Below are 26,853 nucleotides of genomic sequence, written 5' to 3'. Positions count from 1 at the left end.
GTGGCAGAGAGAGGAAGACAGACTCTGAAGCAGGCTCCAGGCTCTGAGCTGTCAACCTAGAGCCAACGCGGGGCTGGAACTCACAGACTGTGAGATCATGACCTGAGCCAAAGTCGGACGCTCAACTAACTGAGCCACCCAGGCGCCCCTCCCTTATGATTTTCTTAATTACATTTTCTTTTCTCTAGTTTACTGTACTATAAGAATATAGTATATAATACATATAACATACAAAATATGTGTTCATTGATCGTTTTTGTTATTGGTGAAGCTTCCAGACAACAGTAGGCTATGAGGAGTTAAGTTTTGGGTGAGTCAGAAGTTATATGCAGATTTTCGAGTGCACAGGGGTCAGGGTCCCGACCCTCATGTTGGTCCAGCATCAAGTGCAGTTTAATTGTTTTAAGACCATTTAGGCTTCCTCTTCTTGTGTCAGTTTTCATAAATAATATTTTCTAAAAATTTATCCACTTAGATTTGAATTTATTTGTATAAGGTTTTTTATACTATTCACTGATTATCCTTTTAACTTCTGCTAGATCTGTAGTTATGTCCCATTTGTCACTCCTAGAATTAATTTCATGTGCTTTCTCTCTCCTTTTTTGTTGCTTAATCTTACCAGATGGTTGTTTGTTGTTGTTGTTGTTGTTATTTTAAACAACCAACTTTCCTCTTTGTTGATCCTCTCTGCAGTAACTTTGCTTTTTATTTCATTGATCTACGCTCATAAATGTTTTGTTTCCTACTTTTGAGGAGTTTATTGTGCTTTTCAACTTTTGTGCATTTTTTAAATTGTTATTTTTATTTGGAGGAAGATTATTGGTCTCCATAACTAAAATGTGTTGAACTAATTTCCAAGGCAACTATTTATTTTAAAATGTCATTTAGGGGTGTCTGGGTGGCTCAGTAGGTTAAGCATCGAACTCTTGATTTCGGGTATGTCATGATCTCATGATTCATGGGATTGAGCCACATATCGGGCTCTGTACTGATAGCTTAGATCCTGCTTGGGACTCTCTCTCCCTCTCTCTGTGCCCCCCCAACCCCCGCCCTGCACTCACTCGCACATGTTCTCTCTCTCTTTCTCTCAAAATAAATAAACTTAAAAAGAAAAGAAAATGTCATTTTATCATCCTGATTTAAAACACGGGAAATGGGTGCCTGGGTGGCTCAGTTGATTAAGTGTCCAACTTCAGCTCAGGTCATGATCTCACAGTTCATGAGTTCGAGCCCTGCGTCGGGCTCTGTGCTGACAGCTTGGAGCCTGGAGCCTGCTTCAGATTCTGTGTCTCCTTCCCTGTCTGCCCCTCTCCTGCTCACACTCTGTCTCTCTCTCTCAAAAAAATAAAAATAATAAAAATAAATAAAACATGGGAAACACAATAAATAATAGTGTGTGGCACTTTTCATGTCTATTAGCATAAAGTGAAATTAAGAAAGATGTAATCTGTCCTTTTTTTTCTTTTTTCTCTCTCCCTTTCTTTCTCCCTCTCTTTCCTTCCTTCCTTCCTTCCTTCCTTCCTTCCTTCATACTGGTCAGGTTCCTGTTTTTTCAAACTCTAATCTAAACTCTAATCTATCTTAAAGCTTGAAAACATCAGGTCCCATATTCTAGGACTGTTTCACTTAACTCGTTATTAGTTGTAATGTCTCAATTTGTCCTTGCACATTCTGTAAAGCCACTGCGTCTTTTTAATATTTCTAGCCCTGAGTGGGCAATGGATAGTACTGTTAGCTTCCCCCCCCCCCGCCCCAATTCTTCAGTTTGAAAATTATCCAACATATAAGGAGTTGAAAGAACAGTACAACTCCCATCGGAATCAGCTCCATTCATTCAGGAAACTTGTTCCCAAACTGGCAGCACATCATCTGCCCTTTCATTTCTTTTCCACATAGCAGAGCAGGGCTCGTTTCCATCATTTTGAAGGCACAGCAGACCCTCACCTATATGCAAATTTATATTCGTGGCAAATTTTCCGGGATAGACTTGAGATGTGCCAAAGGCAGTATTCCACTTGTAAATATTTGGAAAGTTCCAGTCCATTTATTTTTGTCTCGCTTATTAACCTCTAAAACAGTATACATCTCTTGTCGCACACATCCAGGTTTTACTGATTCAGTCTGTCTGTTTATCTACTTACATCCCCAAACCTTGCTCTGGTTTTTATGTATCTTGAGAAAAGCCTTTATCGTCCAACATGTTTTCAGTGCCCTGGGCACTTCTGTCAGCGTCGGTGATGAAGCAGTGACTGTGGGTTCTCAGCCTTCATGGAACCTACAATCAGATGGCGGTCATATTGACAACTCATGAGAGACGTACCCACGAGCAGGCGGGGGCATGAAGAAGGATGGGCTGAGGACTTCCTGGTGCCCTGAAATGCCTCCAAGTAGGCAGTCATTTGTGTGGACACTCAGAAGCTACCCATTCATCTGGACTGTGGGAGGAACTAGTCTCCAGAGACTAGGTGAGGGAGGCAGGGTGTGGCTCTGAGAGTGGCTATAGCTGGTTATGCAAACAGCTGAGTTCTGTCCCCTTGTCCTGATGAATGCTGCCTCTCCCCTCCCCCTGGGACTGCCTCTCCCTCTCTCCCTGGGGCTGCCAGCGGAGCTCTGGCTGCCCTCATCACCCCCATGGATCCTTAGGAAGTGTGGGAGCTGAGGAAGTTGAAGTTCTGCATTATGCTAAAAAGTTTTACCATGTTGTATTATGAACATTTTCAAGTATTGACCAAATTGAAAGACGTGTAGTGAACATTCATAAACCCACCATATAGATTTTACTATTAACATGTTACTGTGCTTGTTATATCACATGTATATCCATGTATCAATTCCTCAGCGCACTTACAATTCATCTTTTTTTCCCTGATGCATGTCAAACTAAACAGCTGGCATCAGCATACTTCTAAATGATTCAGCATGAACATTATTCACTAGAATTCAAAATTTGGTTACAGTTTTTTTCTTCCTTTGTAGAACTTACATACAATGAAATGCACAAATCTTAACTGTGCATTAACTGAATTTTGACAAATGCATATATATACCTGTATAACTCTTGTTAAGTAATAGGTCACTAGCACCACTCCAGAAAGTTCTCTTATGTCCCTTTTGTCATTTCCTGTGACCACCTCCCCAGATGCGGCCACTAATCTGATATTTTTCTACCACAGATTAGTTTATCCTGTTTTAGAATTTTGTATAAGTGGAACCATATGGTATGTATTTTTTGTGGCTGGCTTACTAACATGACATAATGCTTTCTGAGATTCATTCATGTTGTCATGTGTTCTAGCTTGTTCCTTTTTATTGCTGAGTAGTATTCTATTTTACGGATATACTAGGATTTGCTTTCCATTTTCTTATTGATGGAGAGACACATGGGATGTTTTGAATTTTTCATTCTTCTGAGTAGCTCTGCTGTGAATATTCATATGCAAGCCTTTTTGTGAAGATATGTTTTTATTTCTCTTAGGTAAATAGTAGGAGTGGAATTGCTGGGTCATAGGGTATGTGTTTCTTTAGTTTTATCAGAAACTATGAGAACTTTCTCCAAAGTGGTTTGCCATTCTACACCTCATCAACAAGTATGAGAGTTCTGGTTGCTCCATATCCTTGTCAACATTTGATGATGTCAGTATTTTAATTATAGTCATTCTGGTGGACATATAATGCTACCTCGCTGTGGTATTCATTTGCATTTCCTTGATGACTGATGATGTGCATTCGAATTTAATTTAAATTTAGAGTCATTTTGACCTTCTTATAAAATACAAGGAGGTTGCCTTTAGCGATATCCCTAATTTTAAGAGTCTTCACAGTTTTTTATGCTGGGTGAGTTCCTAAAGCTATGTGATGTGGTTGTGCTTGGCATGTGACTCATGATAGGGCAGGTGGATGAGATCCACATCCTGTAGCACATGTAGTTCACAACCTCAAGTGGATAGTATTCCACAGGAAACATTACAAAAAATATAGGTTCTAATAACAAAATTCAGTCTCTAGGCTTCATAGTAAGTCTCTAGAATGACTGAAACATACTTTTCAATACAATGTGAGAGTTCTTTCACTTTTTGTTAAGTAAACTAGGACAGAAGCTCAACTTTCTAATGACCAGATTCAGAATAAGTATTGATACAAGTTAAATTTCCTGATAATTGGCATGAAAATGGCCTCCCATCTTTCCTGTCTACACGGAGGGAAATTATTAATTCAGTGCTTGGCATTCTCAAAAGCACTGTATCAATTGCTTGTTAATGTTTCTCTTATGGCTTCTGATTAAGCAACAACAGTTACTTGTGGGTTTAATTTTAATTAATGAAACTCTAAATTATTTGGGTCTTATGACAACTTATTTTCCAAGAATATGGGGCGAGGGGGCCACAAAGGTGTGGCTAAGTTATGGGAAGCTGTAAGGGTGAATTAAACCCTTCACTGTCTGTCCAAGTTCCAAAGACAGAAGTTTCATGGGGCAGAGGATGGGACGGTGCAAAATTAGCACAAAAGGCAGAGGCACATGAAAAGCCTGCAGGGCTTTAAGGGAGACAGGTGTTTTGAGTCTCTTTGTGCCAAAGTCTCTTACCTCCCCTATGCCCCAGTTTCCTCATTGCCAGATAGGGAAGATAGAAATGACTACCTGCTGAAGAGAGTCATTATCTCTGCAGGACACTCTACCCTGCACTTGCCCACAGCCCGCTCACTGACCTCGTGGCCTCCTCTTTCCTCAAATACAGTGTTCCCTAAGACAAAACGCGAGCCTGAGCGTGTTCTGCCCATGTGACCTTGAGCAGGTTGCTGAAACTTGCTGAGCCTCAGTTTCCCAAACTATACATTGAATAATTATACTATCTGCATCGTAGAAATTTTGAGATTGTTGAATAATTCACAGCGGTAATTAGCACAGGTCCTGATACATCATGTGTTTAAGAAATGTTAGCCTTTGACAAATACTTTGTGACAGATGTATTTGATGAGCAATAGTCACTTGTAATCATTAGAACAAATGCCCAACAATGGTTGAGAAAATTATCATATACCCAATGGATACACATTATATAGTTCTTAATGAAGAAAGACTATATAAAATATTGACTGACTATCTCTAATACAATAGTAAGTGAAAAGAAGCAGGCAGCCAAATTATCTTTACACCATAAGGACAACCACATAGGATAAACTAGAGGCAGGTACCCATCAGAATATCGAAAGAAGCATGAATACAGCGAGTGAGAGACGTGAAGGGGGCTCAACTGTACTTACACTACTTTTCTATTGGAAAAAAAAATTTATTTTTGACAGAAAAAACCCTGTCTGTTTTTCTCAAATTGAATTCTTTGGTGAGGACAAAATAATAATAATGGTCACTGTGTTTTTCCGTCAGTTTCTTGGCATTTGATGTGGACACAGTCGGTAATCTCGCCTTTCTGTTGAAAGCAGTGAATTTTCGCGCAAGGGCTCTTCGCCGGAGTTTGGTGGCCAGAATTCATTACAAGGTAAAGATACGTTGTGTGTGTGTGTGTGTGTGTGTGTGTGTGTGTGTGTCTTTTTTTCCTTCTGACATGTGTTTAAGGCATATTCTTGCTGGTGAACTATCTGCTAAATGTAGTAGAGGATGAGTCAGGATAATTAGAAGCTTCTGGAAGTGGCTGGAGTTCCTACAGGGCATTTGTCTGCCCTGAAAGCCCCGCTTGCTCTGAGGCCCTGATGCTGCTGTTTAACCCTTTTGTGTTGACTTTTCGAATTCCGCCCGCAAGCCATCATTTGGCTGCCATCGAAGTTGATGACTGGAATAATTTTTAGCCCTTATTGGAATTGAAAAATCATGGTCTCTGTGTTAAATGGACACATTGTTCTCTGGGGGAAAATGTACATCGGATATATTTAAAAAATAACCATTGGGAGCGCCTGAGTGGCTCAGTCAGCTGAGCGTCCGACTTCAGCTCAGGTCACGATCTCATAGTTCGTGAGTTCGCGCTCTGTGCTGACAGCACAGGGTCTGGAGCCCACTTTGAGTTTTGTGTCTCCCTCTCTCTGCCCCTCTCCTGCTCATGCTCGCTCTCTCTCTCTCTCTCTCAAAAACAAACATTAAAAATTTTTAAAAAGGGAACAATTTTACTCATTTGGCCTTTCTTAAAATTATTCAAAGACATGCTCTATAGGACATTTAAAAAAATCAAAATTAATAGCTCCAACATAAGGAGGCCAAGATATAAAAGGATTTGTGGTCCCCCTAAATCCAACCAATAAGTAGGTGTTTTTTTAAAAATAGTTACAAAGTTCAGGGGTGCCTGGGTGGTTCAGTCGGTTAAGTGCCTGACTTCGGCTCAGGTCATGATCTCGCCGTTCCCAAGATAAAGCCCCACGATGGGCTCTGTACTGACAGCACAGAGCCCGCTTCAGATCCTCTGCACCCCTCACTCTCTGCCCCTCCCCCTTCTTGTACTCTGTCTCTCTCAAAAATACAAGAAACATTTAAAAAAAATTAAAAAAAAATAGTTGCGAAGTTCAGAATCTAAAAATGTGTTTAGGGGAAAAACATGAATTAAAAAAATTTGACTCACTGGTTCTACTCTAAATAGATTGGGTTTATAATATATTTTAAGGTGAGATAGAAGCTAGTGTAAAAACATACTCAATCTCTTACTTTAATTGCAGGGTAGGCAAAAGACACTGTTTTGTTCTGACTTTGATCATTAAAAGAACCTAGGTTAAGATATGTCTCATTACATTGAAAGTTAATATGAGTACCAAACACAGGATGCCTGTTATCCAAATCGCTACAGAAGACACAGCAAAGATAAATAAACGACCCGAAGCTTGTGTAATCAGAGGCAGAGCAAGGAACAAATTAGAAAGCATGTTCTTAGGGGCCTTGAAGATTCCCCAGCGCTGCTGTTTTTTTTTTTTTTTGTTTTTGTTTTTGTTTTTTTTTTTTGTTTTGTTTTGTTTTTTTTTTTTTTTTTGGTCTGCCTGCATCATGGCGAGAGGGCTGTTTTAAGAGGGCTCCTTAGTTTGAGAATTTCTCCGGGATTGCTTCTCGAAATCTGCTTCCTGATCATTGTGACATCCCCTTGACTCTTGTCTGATTTGGCTAAGTGCAAGTCCTCTGTCTCTGGCCCCAAAAGATTAACAATTTGGTCTTCAACTGCACTGATCTGGTAATTCCTTGACAACACGTTTTCCATTACAATATGATCCCTAAATTCAATCCACAAAAAATCATGGGAGAGGCATCTTCTCATACATTTCCATTATAAAGAGACTTAAATCCCTCCAGCATCCGCCTCTAGATTAGAGCATTAGATTTAAAATGGCCTATAAAATGAATGAGTTTTAGTTCTCCTAATGAAAGCATAGATGCTTAGTTTAGAAATAAATCTAATTATATACATTTTATATAGAAAAATCTAATTATATATGTTGATGTATACTTATATACATCAAAACAAAAATGATTTTTAAAAAAAATACAGATTGGGCAACAGCAAGATATTTTCAGATGTCTTTCAGAAGGTTGGTGTTTTAGTCTACTTGGGCTGTCATAACAAAACACCACAGATTGGTTGGCTAAACAATAGGAATTTATTTTCTCACAGTTGTGGAGGCTAGAAGTTTAAGGCCAAGGTGTCAGCAGGGTTGGTTTCCTCTGAGGTCTTCCCCATGGCTTCCAAATGGCTGCTCTCTTGATGTCTTTTCACACGATTCTCCCTCTGTGCATGCCCTTCCTGGTGTCTGTTCCTCTTCTAAGTATATCAGTCAGACTAGACTGGGGCCCCATCCTAATGGCCTCATTTTAACTTAATCACCTCTTTAAAGACTTTATCTCCAAATAGCATCCCATTCTGAGGTGCTGCAGATTGAGAGTTTCAAGTATGGATTTCGGAGGAAACATAATTCACCTCATAACCGTTAGTGATGTTGATCTTACAAAAAATGCAAAAGTGTGAAACAGTACACAGCCAAATTGATGATGCTATAACTGTGAACTTTTATGTGCCAAATAACATATATCTGTGGTAGCCAGCTTCCAACGTACCCCCAAGAATCTTTCCCTCTTGGTATTTATACCCTTGCGTAGTCCTTTCCCATATTGTACCAGAATTGGTCTGTGTGACATACAGCAGAAGTGATAACATGTCCCCTCTGAGATGAGATTATTAAAAAAAAAACAAACAAACATGGTGACTTCCATGTTGGTCACTCTGTTGCTCATTCTTTCTCTCTTTCTGGGATTACCCACTCTGTGGGAAACCTTGTCTTAAGTTTTAACTGACTTAAGTTTTAACCTGGAGATGCATGAAGTCAGAACTGCCCTGCTAAGCAGCTTCTGCATTCCTGACTTCCAGAAACTCTGAATAATAAGCGTTTGTTTTAATCTGTTAAATTTGGGGGCGATGTGTTACAGAGTAATAGATACCTCACACAGATTTGGGCACCTCAAGCTAGGCGATGATGTAACCAAAACTCAAAATGTGGGTGTGGTCTTGGAACCAGGAGTGAGCTTAGAGAAGAGTCTTAGAGAAGAAGAGCTCAATAGAAGCCTAAAATGCCTTGAAGAAATTGTTCATAGAAGCCATCTGGGCTTTGATAAAGCTGTGGGTGAGGACTTACAGGAAAGTGAGTAAATATTATTGGAAACTGGAGGAAAGGGGATTCTTGCTATGGAGCGGCAGAACTTAAGCAACACTGTTGTGTCTGTAGTGATACAGAAAGTAGAAAACATACCTCAGCGCCTGAAAGTGTCCATAGGGCCTGCTTTCTTCTGGCTGCTTAGAGTACAACGCCAAAAGACAGAGAGAAGCTGAAGGAAACAGTATTTAACAGGAAGGAACTAAGACTTGCCGTGGTTTTGAAGATTCCCAGGCTCACCATATTGTAATTCGTTTCTTGTGGCTGCCATGACAAAGTACCACAGGGGTGGTTCCTGGCAACTGGTGTTCCTTGGCTTATCTCCGCATCACTCCAATCTCTGCTTCTGTCACCGTGTGGCATTCTTCAGTCTGTGTGTCTATGTCTTCTTTTCTTCTTATGGGGACACCGAGTCATATGGACTAAGGCCGACCCTACTCCAAGGATGACCTCATCTTAACTTGCAAAGACCCTATTTCCAAATAAGGTGTCATTCACAGATACTGGGGATTAGTGCTTCAATATATATTTTTGGAAGACCTAATCCTACCCAAAAGAAACATAGAAGATGGCTTCAGAGCAAAGATATAATCCAGAGCACTCTCAGGAATGCACGGTCTAAAGATAAAGCCCAAGATGTAAGTGAAATCCTTTTAAGAACTGAGAAAGATCAAAGATGGGTCTTCAGTAGGGCAAAAGGCCCTCTGAACAGATTAAGGGTATGCCTCACAGATCTTTTCAGTCCAACTGTAGGCTTCTAGGGTGCTTTTAAAGGCATCCTTCTTTAGCCTTCTCCACACCCCGAAGGCCTATCTCAAAGAGATGTGTGGGTATGGATTTTTTTGTCTAACGGACTGAACCCCCAAAAAGATTCACAGAAGATGTATAAAGTTTCTAAGAGCATTATATCAGTCACATTTTTCAGTTTGTGCTGAAAGGTACAGAGATAGCACAAAATGAATAAAGCCTTTGAGCCATGAAACTTCTACAAGTTGAGAGCAGGCTGAGAAAACTACTCAGTCACAAAGATGCAGACCTTTCATGATAATGGAAAGAATGCCTCAGAGGAAAAAAACCAAGGGCTGTGGAGAATACAAACAGCTGGACATGGGTAGGACTGAATCTTAATTAAAAAAAAAAAAAACTTCTGACATTTGATCAGCTGGATTTCAGAATTTCTATGGATCACTGACCCCTTTATTCCTCTCATTTTCTTCCCTTTTGAGCATGAATATGTATAGTGGTTATCCAGTCCTCTCCCACTATTGTATATTGGCCATGTACAGCCAGATACAGATGACTTGTCTCTTTAAAGCCTTCGAATCGGTTTTTAAGAGACTCTTAAAAACTGAGAACAATCTGGGGGTTGATGGGGGGTGGGAGGGGGTGGGTGGGTGACGGGTATTGAGGAAGGCACCTGTTGGGATGAGCACTGGATGCTGTATGAAAACCAATTTGACAATAAATTTTATATTAAAAAAAAGCCTTCAAATCAAAAGGAACTGTACTTAAGGAGTGACATCTTGGAAACCTAATCTGTACCCAGGCTAGACTTAGATGATGGGATTCTGGGATTTGAATCACTGCTGTAATGGGATGAGATTTTTGTGGCCCTTGGGAAGGGATGAGGATGGGCTGTGATAGAATCCAAGATGGCCTTCAAGGATCCCTCCCTCCTGCTACTCACATCCTTATACATTGTGCCAGAGCTGGTCTGTGCAACCAATAGAATACAGTAGAAGTAATGGGATGTCCCTTCTGAGATCGTGTTAAAAAGACACCATGGCTTCTGTCTTAGTTTCTTTCTCTCTGTCTCTCCCTCACTCTGAGGGAAACCATGTCATGAGCAAGAACTTTGGCAAAGAACTGAACCGTCTTGACAAAAGCTATGTGAATGAGCGTGGAGGTGCCTCTTCCAGCCATATTCAGATATTCAGAGACGACAGGGACCAGGGCAGTCAACAACTTAACTGGAGCCTCCTGAGGGCCTGAGCCAGAAGCACCCACTCAAGACATGCCCAGATTCCTAAGCCTCAGAAGCCATGTCAGATAACAAAAGTTTCTTTGTTTTAAGATGCTAAATTTGGAGATAATCTGTTGTACAGCAATAGATAACTAATATGGCATCTGCAAGCAAAAATTGTTTAAGAGCTTCGGCATTGATACGCACATTTTTTGAAGCAAAATACAAAAGGAGTTTGTAATGTTTTAATCAATATTTCCACTTAATAAAATGAGACGGCATTCTTTCTTTGTCAATAAGAGCATGATTGCACAATATTCTAATGCTTCTTGGGTTGCAGTTTACATTACAGACAGTGCCACTAGGAACATTCTTAACAGTGTGCAGTTTTTAGGCTTTACATACTGCCACATTGTTCTCCACAAATGTTGAAGCAGATTGTACTTCCCCAGCCATGCATTTCTCCACGTTCATTTTCCTAACACTTTATTTCTCCAGCTTTCTAACTTTTTTATCGTCAGGATTTGGGAGTCTGTCATCTTCTCTTTGTATTTTTATTTTACTGACACTAGAAACATAGATCCACTGCAAAATACCTACTTTTTATTCTGTTTTCGGCATGGCATTTAGATGCTCCCTGGTACTTTACTAAATCATCAGAGCCACTTTTTACTTATAATTGTTCTCTGCAAGAGAGCAAATTGTTCATGAGTACTGATTTTCGAATTTTGAGAAAAGAAAATTTGCACCCACACATGTTATGTTTTCTGAACATAAAAGAAAATTAGGCACATGGCGTGGCAAGGAAATACAAGGGTTTGCAAATCAGACAAATATATTTTACTGCTTCTGAGCCTCTGCTTCTGTATCTATACATTTGGGATAATAAGAGTGGACATAATACAAACTGGCTGCAAGGATGGAATAAGGTAGAACATGGGAGGAGAAGGAGAAGGAGAAGGAGAAGGAAAAGGAGGAGAAGGAGGAGAAGGAGAAGGAGAAGAAGGAGAAGGAGAAGAAGGAGAAGAAGAAGGAGAAGAAGAAGAAGAAGAAGAAGAAGAAGAAGAAGAAGAAGAAGAAGAAGAAGAAGAAGAATTTTTTAAAAATAATAACCCTTGCCCTCATGTTAATTATCTTAGCTGCTATCATTAAAATGTAACTATTTTAATGGTCAATTTAAATATTCATTGAGCAGAACAATTTTCTAGGGCTTAAGCATGGGAAGACCACAAATTATTAAGATATGCTTCTGCCTTGGGATAAGTCCGCTAGTTTTAACCCACGAAAACGAAATAACTTAAGTGCTAAATTATGCCAAAGCCTACAAGCTTAGAGGAAAGAATATTGACTTCTATATCTTAGTTTGTATTTTTGATTCAGCTGTTTATTCAGCTAGCTGTATGTTGGCTTATGTCTACCTACATTAATTTGGTATATCTTGAAATAAAACAATCTGTTCAGTAATTTGAACATCTAATTTACTAGATTAAATTAGAGCTGGGACAGTAGTCTTTGTGCAATGTCCAAAGGTGGGTGATTTCATCTAGAATGCCAAGATCTTAGGGGCGCCTGGGTGGCGCAGTCGGTTAAGCGTCCGACTTCAGCCAGGTCACGATCTCGCGGTCCGTGAGTTCGAGCCCCGCGTCGGGCTCTGGGCTGATGGCTCAGAGCCTGGAGCCTGTTTCCGATTCTGTGTCTCCCTCTCTCTCTGCCCCTCCCCCATTCATGCTCTGTCTCTCTCTCTGTCCCAAAAATAAATAAACGTTCAAAAAAAAAAAAAAATTAGAATGCCAAGATCTTGTAAAAACAATCCTGTGATTTGGTTCAGAATCTTTTAAAGGGGTGAAAATATGAATGGGCTTCAGAAGTCTGCTTTTCTTCTTCATTTTTTGTAATGCTCTTTTTATTTTAGAGTTACTTAGCCAAACCTCTGCTCATATTAGATAGCCTATCTGCCTCCTACCCAGAATTAAACTGAAAATAGGGCCAGGAAGTGTCCTTCAGTGTGCTGGTGGCCATAAAGGGAGCACAGCCCCATAGCTTCCCTTAGAAGCCCCCCTTCTCCAATTTTCCAAAGTCGTGCTGCAAATCTCGCTCATCAAGACTGCTACATCATTTTCCGTTAGTGGGAAGAAGAAGTAAACTCGTAAACAATGGCTTGTCGCTTTGAGAATATTCTATTAAGGACTTATGTCATTGTATGGAGAAAAAGCTATGGGGAAAAATATAGGCCCTCCGTAAACAATATGTTTAACAAATGCCTATTTACTTCCAAATATACATAACAAACATTGGGTGGGTAGAGGGATGTGAATCCAGATCGGGTGATAGTTCTAGTTCACTGGGAGCTGATTCATGTTCCATCTCTTAGCACCTGTAACCTTCTTCTACCACGCTGGTAGACCCCCACTTCAGGGTGTGTAAGAATGACCTGGAAAAGAGTGATTTTACAAATCTGATTCATGGTGCCCTCCACCACACTGCAAGTCTGAGTTAAAGTGAAAAGGGAAGCAGTCCGCCAATGAACATTATGAATCATTCTCAAAATCCAGGGGCAGTAAACTAACTTGGAAACAACTACCCTAAGTTATTTTTCCTTATTCAGAGTTTGAGATTTGGATGGAGAAGAATTGGTGTGGAGGCTGGGAATAAGGTTATCAGAGATGTGACTTTCTAGAGCTTTCTGTATATGGTTTTTTTACTGTTGTGGTCAGCGCGCCACCTGACTGCGTGTGTGTGTGTGTGTGTGTGTGTGTGTGTGTGTCTTTAAAACTCTTAATTTAGATCTTGAAAACATAATAAAGCCAGAGTACTTCTGTAAAGACTGTCTTTCTAACAGATGATGCCAGCTATTTTGTTTGTTATAATTTTAGACTGACAGCATCTTTGCTCAGGTCACCAGGTTGGGGTTTGGAATCTTATCTGAGTTCTTGTCTGTGCAAAATGGGAGCTGTGTTAGGCATTGGATGGCATACACATGGCTGGTGCTGCATGTAGGGCTGTAATGATCTCCATCGGTCATAGGTCCTCGGGAGCTTTGGTCACCAGGTAGCTGGTAGGTCCGGAGAGGATCTTGGAACTGCTATCGTCGACAAGCCCAAAGAGAGGAAGAACTCTGGTGCTGGTTTGTTTGTGCTTCTCTGAGAGTTTGAGGGTCGGGAGAGGGAACAAGAGAGTGACAGCAGCTGGGTTGTGTTTGTTACCTTTTTAAAAGCCAATACAGTGGCCTGAATAGCAGATGTTTTACTAAAAATCTCATAGCACAGAAATGCCAAGAGCTTTGTTCCAGAGACAGATCATCAAAGCTAGGAAACAGGATTAGAAACCAAATTTCCTGAGTTCATACTTTGCATTGATATTGATGCATCTTCTTACTCAAGTTGAATTGAGGAAATGATCAGAAGACCAGGACAGTCTGATGGAGGGGCCTTTGTATCTTCGCAGCATGGGTGCTGCCTGTGCAACGGCCACCTGTGCAGAAGTGTGGCTCCTTCTCTGCTGACCAGTGCTTGAAATTCCTTCAATGGGGAGCATGTGCCCATTTCTCAGTGAGAGATAAGGCTTAAAGTCCTGCAACTCCAGAGAAAGGGAGAGGGTAACTGACTGCCACTTCTCACAGCAGGCCATACTTGGTGGCTGAGGAAAGGGTAGATGTTGGTCTTGTGAGACCCCGGAGTGGATGGGCCTGCTTCCCCAGTGGATGGTGCTCCCAAGCATTAGCTTGGCACTTTCCCCTTGTTGTTGCTGGCCATAGGAAATGTTTCTGTTCTGTGATGTGTTCCTCTCTCTTACTTTCTTCTCCGCCCTGTAGCAACCCAGTTGCATTTTCTCTTTTTCCCCTCACTTCTGGCTTACTCCACCTTTCTCTCATAGAGAGCACCCTAAATTCTCTTCCTAGGGAAACCTACTATGGGGAGCGAATGGAAATAAAGAAGGAAGGGGAAGTGAAGAGAAAGGAAAGGAAAAGGAAATTGTATTCCTGATTACTCCCTGGGAGGTGTGGTCATTTCCTTTGGAGTGTGAGAGCTAGAAGGGTCCCTAAGGGTGAGCTAGTCAAACTCGCTCATTTACAGATAGGCAACCTGAGGATGAAGAAGGCTAGTGTTTTCTTCAAGGTAACACAGTCACCAAGAGCAGAGATTAGACTGATGCTTGATTATGTAGATATCCTGTTTTTCCTCAAACTTTTACCCGTGTCCATCTATGAATCTTCCTGGAAACGATGAATACTGTGGTGTATGCCTAGTGGGGAATTTCTATGTCCCCCATCTCGATTACATTAGTTAATTAGAACCAAGAACTGTCCCTTCTCCTGCAACTACTTATTTATTCAATTAGTTATTATTTATATCAGTGTAGACTCAGCAATATCGTTTCTGTGTTTGGGCTACAGTCTGATACCATCATTATTTATTTTCTTGCTCAAATTGTTCCAGTTTTGGCTATTGAGAGCTCCTTCTGCTTATGCCTTATATCCCTTCGATATGTCACTATTCTGTTTTTTAGTAAGCACTTCCTTATTTTCTGTTACCACAAAATGTATCATATCTTGAGTTTTCCCTGCCAGACGTATAATCATTTTCCAAGAAACCCCGCTTCCTTTTATTGGAAAATGGTATTTAAAAACCAACACCTGTTTTCTGGGTGTGCTGATTATTGCTGGGGTGTCAATGCTTCTAGCTGTTCTAAGCTAGGAAATAAATGTATGTTTACTAACTCACACGTTCTCACAAGACCTGTATGTGTGTATAGACCACAAGTTTATGCTGGTACCTCTGATTCTAATCCAAAACCACAAGGTTCATTCTAGCCTTCCCTCTTTCCTATTTGTAACTTCTTTCTCTGAGACAGTGAGAAGCCTGGATTTCATTGTCTAATATGTGTTTACTTATTTGATCTTCCTTAGTATACACAGTAAGTGGTTTCAGAATTGCTAACCCATACCTCTGTGAGAAGCGCATTTACTAACTAGAATATCGTATTCTTCTTTTAGCGTATAGTATCGAAACAAAATAGTGTTTCCCAATTTACTTTCGTTTCCTTCTCCATATCCTTTAGTGAGATTATGTTATTTGTTTGTTATATAAGTTCAATTGTTCCTATTTGTTCCTACTTTGGGATCTTCCTGGTTGATTTTACTCCATTCATGGTTTAGCTACGTAAAGCACTACTAAGTTTCCAGGACTTAAAGCTTTTAGAAAGGTATACTCATCCACACTTTCATTTCTTCCTTTTCCCCCTCTACATACTCCTAGAGGCATCCTTTTTATTTTTATTTAGTTTTTAGCTTACTTTTCCTTTATTCTTCTCCCCCAAAATACACAGGAACATGTGTATTTTCTTATATTGCTTTCTCTGTTACATGAAGGATAGCATGCCATAGATATTCTTCTAGACTTCCCCCCACCACACCCCCACTTAACAGTAGTATGTCTTGGGAATTATTCTGTATCACTTCATAGAGATCCATCTCATTTTTTTAAATGGCATCAGAATAATATGCTGTGGATGTGCTGTCACCTCCTTAACCCTTCTCTAATACATGGGCATTTAATCTTCCTCTCAGTACTTTTCAACTAGAAATAATGCCGCAGTAAATAGCCATATGCATATAAATTTTAGTATTGCTTAATGTGTATCTCCAGGGAAGATGTCTTGAAATTCGACCACTGGGCCCAAAGTAAGTGCATATGTAGTTTGGTTAGATATTGTCAAATTCTGCTTTGGAACAGTTGTACCACTTTGCATCCCTAGCCCCCATCCTCACCACCAGATAATGTTCATTTTTTCACAGTCTCATCAACAGAACCTGTCCTCATGCTTCCCCCAACCCCCAATTTGATAGGTGAGAAATGGTATCTCTGTTTTGGTCTAACTTATACTTCTTTAAGTATAAGTAAGTGAGAGGCGCCTGGGTGGCTCAGTTGGTTAAGCGTCCCGACTTCAGCTCAGGTCATGAGTTCCGTGAGTTCCAGCCCGTGAGTTCCACCCCTGCGTCGGGCTCTGGGCTGACCGCTCAGAGCCTGGAGCCTGCTTCGGATTCTGTGTCTCCCTCTCTCTCTGCCCCTCCCCTGCTCATGCTCTGTGTCTCTCTGTCTCAAAAATAAATAAAACGTTAAAAAAAATTTTTTTTAAAGTGTAAGTAAGTGAGTGAACAGTTTTTGTCAGTGTGAGGGCCATTTTAACATATTTTTCATGTATTGTCTATTCATATCATTTTCCCATTTATCCATAGAGCTTTTGGTCTTGTGTCCATCCGTTTTTAAGACTACTTTCTGTATTAAAGATCTTAGCCCTTTGTCACATTGCATAATTTTTCTCCCAGTTTGTCACTTGTCTTTTGACCGTTTGTGGTGATTTTTGCCATGCAAAAAAAAATTTTTTTTAACTTTTATGTAGTTAAATGTAGTAATATTTGTTTTTATTGTCTCTGAATTGTAACTGACAGTTGGAAAGCCTTTTCCTGCACTTAGGTTAAAGAGGAAGTTATCACATGGAAACCACAATCTTAATGTCATGAGGAGTTCAGCAGATGGAGTCTGGGACTGTCAGAAAGACTGAAAATCAAAGCGAAAGATCCAGAACAAGGAGGGAACCACAGAGAAGGAAACTTCAAAATATGTGTATGAACATTATTCAGATCCTTGACTCATGTATGAAATATGCATGGATGGACAAGACCCCAAAGAACTCAAGGGATTTTTAATCTGGAGGGATTAAAGAGCTGAGCAGAGAATTCAACTGTTGCCTACTACATAGGAAGCAGAATTTGTAATTTGAATCCTGCCAAGTTAGAAGGGTAAGGCAAAGTCAAGGGGCTTTCCAGTGAAGTTCTAGGAGGGCCCTACCTTATGTATAAGACTATGTCCGAGGAAAAGAGATTCACCCAAGGACTAAAGGTAAACTTAAAACAGACTAAAGGCAAAACCAAAAATATTCTTTCTGACAAAGCATACAACAGCCTCCACAAATCCAAGTTTATCTGCTAGTGATCTAACTTAATGCTGGAAAAAAACCTCAACACTCTTTAGAAGAAGACAACAGGATCTAGAATGAGTATCATTCACATTGCCCAATACACAATAGAATGTTATCAGACATGTGAAGAAATAAAGACATGTAATGCATAATCAAGAGAAAAACCAGTAAATAGAAAAAGATTCCCCAAATGACCCAGGTGTTGAAATTAGAAGAAAAGAGCTTTTGAAAACATACAGTGAATTTATTAAAGAGTGGATGGGATATAATACATTAAAATTTCAGAAGACTTTTGGAAATTCTTAAAAAGAAAGAACTAAATGGGATAAATCTAAAAAAAGATAGTATTATCAATAAATTAATAATTTATTGGATGAGATTACAGATTAACAACAGATTGGACAGAACAGAGGGAAGAATCAGTGAACAGACAAATCAATAGAAATAATCTGAACTAAAGCACAGAAATAAAAAAGATTGATAAAATGAACAGAGCCTCAATGACCTGTGGGGCAGGATCACATACTCTAGTATATATGTGATTGGAGTCTTAGAAGAAGATAACAGAGAACAGAACAGAAAAAGTATTAGTCAAATGTTTTCTTTTAAAAAAAAAATGATAGCATGCAAATCCAAAAAGCTCAGCAAGGGGCACCTGGGTGGCTCAGTAGGTTAAGCGTCAGACTTTAGCTCAGGTCATGATCTCACAGTTCATGAGTTCAAGCCCCACACTGGGCTCTGTGCTGACAGCTCAGAGCCTGGAGCCTGCTTCAGATTCTGTGTCTCCTTCCCTCTTCCTGCCCCTCCCCTGCTCGCTTGCTCTCAAAAATAAACATTAAAAAAATTTTTTTTAATTCAAAAATGCAGCAAGATTCAAGCAGAGAGGATTAAAAAACAATCACAAAAACGGGAACATATCATAGTAAAACCAAAGATGTCTGAAAACCAAAGATAAAGAATAATTTGTAAAAGTAGCCAGAGAGGAAAACACATAAGAAAGCAATGATAAGAATGAGGATTGACTTTCATTAAAAACCACAGAGTCAAGGGGCGCCTGGGTGGCTCAATCAGTTGGGCGTCCAACTTCGGCTCAGGTCATGATCTCACGGTCCGTGAGTTCGAGCCCCGCGTCGGGCTCTGTGCTGACAGCTCAGAGCCTGGAGCCTGTTTCGGATTCTGTGTCTCCCTCTCTCTCTGCCCCTCCCCCGTTCATGCTCTGTCTCTCTCTGTCTCAAAAATAAATAAATGTTAAAAAAAAACAAAACAAAACAAAACAAACAAACAAAAAAAAAAACACAGAGTCAAAAGCCAGTGCAAAAGATCTCTCTAAAGGGCTGCCAAGAGAAAGACAAAATAAAGCTGTCTACCTGGAGTTGTAGATCCAGCAAAGACATATATCAAAAATGAATTGAAGATATTTTCAGGTAAAGGATAGCTGAGAGAACTGTTACCAGGGACCTGTATTCCGAGAAATGCTAAGGCAAGTTCTCCAAGCTGAACAAAGCAAAATTACATGGGAACTCAAATCCAAAGAAAAGAACACTGAAAATGCAAAATGTATAGGTAAATATTAATGGCAATTTTCCTTCTTATCTTAAACTTTTTATAGTTCAATTGGTCATTTAAAACAAAAATAATTATAATTATTTAGAGTTTGCAGAGTACATAAAAGTAAAATATATGACAACAATAGCACAAAAGATGGGATGTAGTGTACATGGAATTATGTTATTATAAGGTTCTTATATTATACATGAGTGTTATTAATTAAAGGCAGACTGTTATAAGTAAATAATACATATTATAATCGAGAAGGTAGACTGAGACAAAAAGAAAACTCTTTAGTTAATCCAGAAGAAGTCATAGAAGGAGGAACAAAAATTAAAGACCTAAAGAGATAGACTACAAGTAGACTTATACCAAACACAATCAATAATTACATTACATGTAAATGGACTGAACGTTCCAGTGGAAAGGCAAACATCATCACAGAGGGTTAAAAATACAAAAATTCCATCTAGATGCCTTAAAGGTAAAGAGAGACAATAAAAGGATATAGCATGCAACTAGAACATAAGAGAGCCTATATTAATATCAGATAAAGCCAACTTTTAAGACAAAAAGTATTAGCAAGGATAAAGAGGGTCATTTCATGATGATTTAAAAGTCACTGCATCAAGAAGAGAGAATAGCCTGAAATAGATATGCACCATAACAAAGATTTAAAATACTTGAAGCAGAAATTGACAGAACTCAAAGGAGGGACAGACAAATCTAGTAACTGATGGGACTAGTAGACAGAGATTCAGTATGACTACAATACTGTGAACAGCATTATCATTCAACTTGACCTATTTAGGATATATAGATATTTATTGAAAACTGCACCCAGGATTACAGTGCTACCATAAGATAAGTCTCAGTAATGTCAGTCAATAAACTTTTTAAAAGATTAAAAGATAGAATGTCTTTTCTATCAACAATGGAATTAAATTAGAGATCAATAACAAAATGATACCTGGAAAGTCTCCCACATTTCTAAATAATCTGTGAATCAAAGAAGGAATCACTATGGGAATTGGAAAGTATTTCAAACCAAATGATAATGAAAACACAACATACCAAATTTTGTAGGGTGTAGTGAAATTTCCTTACAAGGAAATTTATAACTTGAAATATTTATCTTAGAAAGTGAAAAAAAAAAGATTTTAAATAAATGCAGGAAGCTTCTACCTTAAGAAGCTAGAAAAGGAAGAGCAAAATAAGTAGAATAAAGGTAACAATAAAGATTAGGAAGAAATTAATAAAGTAGGAAGCAAACTATAGAGAAAATCAAGAAATCTAAGTGTGTTCTTAAAATGATTGATGAAACTGATTGATCCTTAGCAAGATTGATCAAGAGAAAAGGGATAAAGCACTAATAATATTAAGAATGAAAGAGGAGATATTGTAACATACAGGACAGATGTTAAAAACACAAAAAGGGAATATTATGAACAATTTTATGCAAATACATTCAAGAACTTAGAACAAACTCCTGGAAAAATACAACTTTCAAAAGCAAGCAAAAAATGGAAGCTCTAAAAATACCTATTAAATGAATTTAATTTGTAATGGGAACATTCCACAAAGAAAGCCCCAGGTCCAGATGGTTCTTCTGTTGAATCTTATCAGAATTTAAAGATAAAAAAAAACCAGTCTTACACAAAACTCTTTCAAAAACCATATGACTGATGATACCAAGAACTAATAAGTACATTACAAAAAAATTATAAATCAATATTCTTTATGAATACAGGTAGAAATGTATAATAAAATATTAATGGCCGAATCCAGCAGTATATAAAAGAAAATACATCACCAAGTGATGTTTTTTCCAGGAATGCAAGTTTGAATTATCGTTCAAATATGTTTGTTAACGCAAATTGCAATATTGACAAAATAAAGAAGAAAAATTACATGATTATATAGTGCAGAAAAGACTTTTGGCAATATCCAACACAGGTTCATGTTTAAAAAGTCTTAGCATGGGGCGCCTGGGTGGCGCAGTCGGTTAAGCGTCCGACTTCAGCCAGGTCACGATCTCGCGGTCCGTGAGTTCGAGCCCCGCGTCGGGCTCTGGGCTGATGGCTCAGAGCCTGGAGCCTGTTTCCGATTCTGTGTCTCCCTCTCTCTCTGCCCCTCCCCCGTTCATGCTCTGTCTCTCTCTGTCCTAAAAATAAATAAACGTTGAAAAAAAAAATTTAAAAAGTCTTAGCAAACTAGGAATAGAAAGTGGTTTCCTCAATTTTGAAAGAGCATATTTATAATAAACCAATAGTTGGCATCATATCTAATGGAGAAATATTGCACATTTTCCTTACAATAGAGAACAAGGCAAGAAAGTTCATTTTACCACTTCTATTTGACATTACACTGGGTATTCTAGTTGGGCAACAAGACAGGAAAAAGAAATAAATGACACAGAGATTGTAAAGGAAGAAATAAGTCTATCTTAATTTGCAGATGAAATAATTGTTTACATGGAAAATATGAGAGAATTTACCAAAAAACAGAAAAGCCCCAAATACTACCAGAACTAATAAATCAATAGTTTACAGGGTGCAAACTCAATATCCAAAATAAATTTTATTTTTACATAACATCAATAAACAATTGGGAAACAAAATTTAAAAATACAATTTATGATGTCATTAAAAAAGCATGAATTCTTAGGAGTATATTTAACAATAAAAATTCAAGCAATGCAAGATCTATATCTTGAAAATTTTAAATGTTGCAGAAAGTAGGGGCGGCTGGGTGGCTCAGTTGGTTGAGCGTCCAACATCGGCTCGGGTCATGAGCTCGCAGCTTGTGAGTTCGAGCCCCGCGTCGGGCTCTATGCTGACAGCGCGGAGCCTGGAGCCTGCTTCGGATTCCGTGTCTCCCTCTCTCTCTGCCCCTAACCCACTCCCACTCTCTCTCTGTCTCTCTCAAAAATAAATAAACATTAAAAAATTTTTAAAAAAAGTTGCAGAAAATAATTAAAGCCTAAATAAATGGAGAAGTATGCCATGTTGTGCATGGAAGAACTCAATATTGCTATGATGTTCATTCTCCTCAAATTGGTCTATAGATTCAACACCATCTCAATCAAACGTCTCAGCCAGAACTTTTGTAGGAACTCACAGGCTGATGTGACCACTCATATGGAAATGTAAATGGCCTAAACTAACCAAAACAACTATGAGAAAGCTGAAGAAATGTGGAAGCCTTTGCACTACCTGGTTTCAGAATTTCTGTTAATGCTCCAGTAATCCAGATGGTACCGGATTGGCATAAGGATAAACAAACAGATTGGGGCGCCTGGGTGGCTCAGTCGGTTGGATGATCGGCTCAGGTCATGATCTCAGTCCATGGGTTCGAGCCCCACGTGCTGTCGGGCTCTGTGCTGACCCCTCAGAGCCTGGAGCCTGCTTCGGATTCTGTGTCTCCCTCTCTTTCTGACCCTCCCCACCTCACATTCTGTCTCTCTCCCTCAAAAATAAATAAACATTAAAAAAAATTTTAAAAAAACCAGATTAATGGAACACCATAGAGTCCAGAAACTGACCCACACATATATGTTCATTTGATTTTTGACGAGGGTACAAAGGAAATTAAATAATGCAAAGGTAATTTCTTCAACAAATTGGGCCAGGAACTAGATATCTGAATGGAAACTAGATATCTGAATGGGGAATAAAAGGGACCTTGATTTATTCCCTGTACAACACACAAAAGTTAATTTGAGATTGATGATAGACTCTAAATGTAAACGCAAACCATAAACCTTGCAAAAGGGAAAAACCAAAGAGGATATTTCTGTGGAGTTGGAGTAAACCAAGGTTCCTTAGAAAAGAGGTAAGAAGCACTGACCATTATATTAAATATCTTCTGACTGGATTTTTTTTTTCAAAACCAAGAAAAAAAAATTGTTCTCCTGAAGACGCCAGTAAAGAAACAAAAAGGCAGACCTTAACCTCGGAGAAATTATTTGCAATACCCGTATCTGGCAAAAGATTTTTATCCAGAATGCGTGAAGAACTGCAACTCAATAATAAAGACACAATCCAAAAAAAAAAAAAAAAATTTTTTTTTGCACAGAAGACTTGAAAAGGCACCTCACAAAAGAAGATGAAAGGATGGTAATGAGCACATGAAACCTTGCTCAACCATATTAGTCATCGGGGAAATAGAAATTAAAACCACAGTGAAATACCACGACACACGTACTGAAATGGTTTGAACTAGAATGACAGATGACACTCGATCCTCGTGACAATGTGGAGCAACGAGAAAATGCATTGCTGTTGGTAGTGTAAAAGGGCAATGACAGAAAACAGTTTGGCATTTCCTTATAAGGTTAAAATACATTCCCTATGACCGGCAACTCCCCCGCGAGGTATTTACCCGAGAAAAATGAAAGCAGGCACAAGAATGTTTATAGCAGCTTTATCAATTCTAGCCCCCAAGTGAGAACAACCCAAATGTCCATCGACATGAGCATTGGATTAACCAACCAGCTGTGGTATATTCATACAGTGGAATTCTACTCAGCAACAAAAAGGGATAAATTACTGTTACATGCAACAACATGAGAAAATTCCTAGACGTTATGTTTAGTGAAAGAAGCCTGACACAAAGGAGTTAATAATGTATGACTCCATACATCCGGCATTCGTTTAATAAGCGGCAAAATTAGTTGATGGCGGTGTGGGGAATCACAGGGTGGGAGAGAAGGGCGTTGGCTGGGAGGGAGGAACAAACTGGGATACGGGAAATTTATGCATCTTTATCTGGGTGGTTAATATGGGTATATACACATGTTGAAAATCATCAAGCTAGAAACTTAAGATTTACGAAGGTGGTACATCTGACTGAATGCATTTTGTACTGCAATTAAAGCATTTAATGATATAACTTAAACAGCGCCTCGCAGCATTTAAACAGGCTGTTTACATGATAGGCACTTTCTCATCGTTTCACATATGAACGTGGAAACTTAGCAGTTTCTAACAGGAGGCCTCAGCCGCTGAATCTCGATTTACTAATTGGGGGCAAAAAGAAATGGCTAATGACAACAATTACCACGTGTCGTTTTTGCGCTACACACCTTGCTGTGTCATACCAAAACACAGTGGTAGGTGCCCAGGCCGGCCAGCAGCATGGAATCTGGAGAGCATGTTGACAGATGATGAGTTTTGGTCTAGGCCAGTGGCCAGGATCACAGGAGTCTGGCAAAAGGTGAGCTGTTGAGAGCTGGCTCTGAAGGCAGGCGGATACACCTTAGACGTTCTGAACCTTCTATTCAGAGATCTTGACGTCTGGGAGGCTGGGCCACAGGAAGCAGGCCCCTGGCTGAGGTGCCGAGGGAGGCTCAGTCATGGACAGTTGCACGAGTCACCCAGACAGGACCAGGGGACGAGACAACTCAGGTGCAGAGAATGTCAAATCTGTGGGGACATGTTGCCAAGCTCTAGGCTCATGTTTGAAGAGCATAGCATAGAAATGACATTTTTCCAGTTTATGGCACACTGATCATTAGTGAATTTGGGTGTAAGTGACTAAATACTGAACAGCAGTTTCTTTTTCAATTTTGTGTGTGCTGTTTTTTTCTAGCTTTATTGAGATATAATTGACATATAACATTGTGTAAGTTTAAGGTGTACAATGTGATGATTTGATACACACATTGTGAAATGGTTACTATACTAGTGTTAATTAACATATATATTGCCTGACATAAGTAGTTTTTTGTGAGGTGTGTGTGGGGGGGAAATGAGATATTTAAGATCTAGTCTTTTAGCAACTTTCGAGCATGTAATATAGTATTGTTAACTGTTGTCACTATGCTGTACTTTAGGTCTCCAGAACTTACTCATCTTATAACTGGAAGCTGGTACCCTTTGACCGTCTTCACCCATTTCCTCCACCCAACTCTTGGCAGCTACCATCTAGTCTCTATTTCTGTGACTTTAGCTTCTTTATATTCCACATATAATAAATAAGTTCATACAGTATTTGTCTATGTCTGACTTATTTTACTTAGCCTACAAGGTCCATCCATGTTGTTGCAAATGGCAGGATTTCCTACCTTTGCAGGGCTGAAAAATATTTCATTGCTTATGTACATGCATCTGTATCCATTCATCCATAGGCACACCCTTAGGTTGCTTCCATATCTTGGCTAGTGTGAATAATCCTGCAGTGAACATAGGAGTACAGATATCTTTTCCAGGTAGTGATTTCAGCCCTTTCAGATACATCCCAGAAGTGGGATTGCTGGATCATATGGTGGTTCCATTTTAAATTTTTTGAAGAGCCTCCATACTGTTTTCCACAGTGGCTGCACCATTTTACATTCCTGCCAACAGTGTGCAGTGATTCCCTTTTCTTGCCAACACTTGTTATCTCTTGTCTTTTTGATAACAGCCATTCTGACTGTGTGAAGTGAGATCTCATTGTGGTTTTTCATTTGCATTTCCCTGATGATTAGTGATACTGAACATCGTTTCATGTGTCTGTTGGTCATTTGTATGTCTTCTTTGGGAAGATGTCTATTCAGGTCCTCTACCTATTTGTTAAATAGGCAGAATTTTTTTTCACTATTCGGTTGTATAAGTTCCTTATACATTTTGGATATTAACCCCTTATCACATAAATGGTTTGCAAGTATTTCTTCCCATTCCATAGGTCGCCTATTCATATTGTTGGGGTTTTTTTTCTGTGCAGAAGCTTTTTAATTTACTGTAGTCCCATTTGCTTATTTTTGCTTTTGTTGCTTGACTTTTGGCGTCATATCCAAACAATTATTACCAAGACCAGTGTCAAGGAGCTTTTCCCTATGTTTTCTTCTAGGAGTTTTAGGTTTTCAGGTCTTCTATCTGAGTCTTTCACTCATTTAGAGTTAATTTGCGAGTGGTGTGAGATAGTGATCCAATCTCATTCTTCTGCATGTGGTTATTCAGTTTTCCCAGCACCAGTTATTGAAGAGAGTATCCTTTCCCGACTGAGTAGTTTTGACTCCCCAGCCAAATATTAGTTGACTGTATATGGGCAAGGGTAAAGGATTTTCTGGTCTCTTAATTCTGTTCCATTGGTCTACATGTTCTTTTTTATGGCGGTACCATGCTGTTTTGATTATTATGGCTTCGAAATAAGGAAATGTGATATCTTTAGCTTCATTCTTTCCCGGGATTGCTTTGATTGTTCGTGGGCTTTTGGGTTTCACATGAATTTTAGGATTGGTTTTTCTGTTGCTGGAGTGAATGCCATTATAATTTTGATAGGTATTGCACGGAATCTGTAGATGGCTCTGGGTGGTATGGACATTTAAACATTAATTCTTCTGATCCATGAACATATGAGATCATCCTTTCTTTTATTTGTGTCTTCTTCACTTTCTTTCATTAATCTTGTACTTTTAGGGGACAGATCTTTTACCTCTTTGGTTAAATTTATTCCTAACTATGTTATTGTTTTCGATGCTACTGTAAATGGGATTATTTACATTTATTTTTCAGATAGTTTGCTGTTAGTGTATATAAACATAACTGATTTGTATATCAGTTTGATTTTATATCCTGCAACTTTACTGAATTCATTTATTCTAATGGTTTTTTAGTGGAGTCTTTAGGGTTTTCTACATATGAGGTCATATCATATGCAAATAGAGATAATTTTATTTCTTTTCTGATGTAGATGCTTTCTTTCTATTTCTTTTCCTTGCCTAATTGCCCTGGCTAGGACTTCCAGTACTATGT

General features: G+C 39.1%; 1 protein-coding gene across 1 annotated transcript in view; it reads left to right on the top strand.

Annotated features, from left to right (window-relative positions):
• The window catches only part of ACOXL (acyl-CoA oxidase like), a 341,271-nt gene that overhangs the window by 225,581 nt on the left and 88,837 nt on the right, over positions 1-26,853 (top strand). Inside the window, exon 15 of the mRNA XM_045446915.1 lies at positions 5,381-5,492. Within this exon, the coding sequence (XP_045302871.1) occupies positions 5,381-5,492 (112 nt within the window). The remainder of the gene's footprint in view (positions 1-5,380; positions 5,493-26,853) is intronic.

Source organism: Leopardus geoffroyi, chromosome A3 (genome assembly GCF_018350155.1).
Source record: "Leopardus geoffroyi isolate Oge1 chromosome A3, O.geoffroyi_Oge1_pat1.0, whole genome shotgun sequence".
NCBI lineage: Eukaryota > Metazoa > Chordata > Mammalia > Carnivora > Felidae > Leopardus > Leopardus geoffroyi.
The sequence above is the reverse complement of the archived record's forward strand: the minus strand, read 5'-3'. Positions and strand labels throughout refer to the sequence as shown.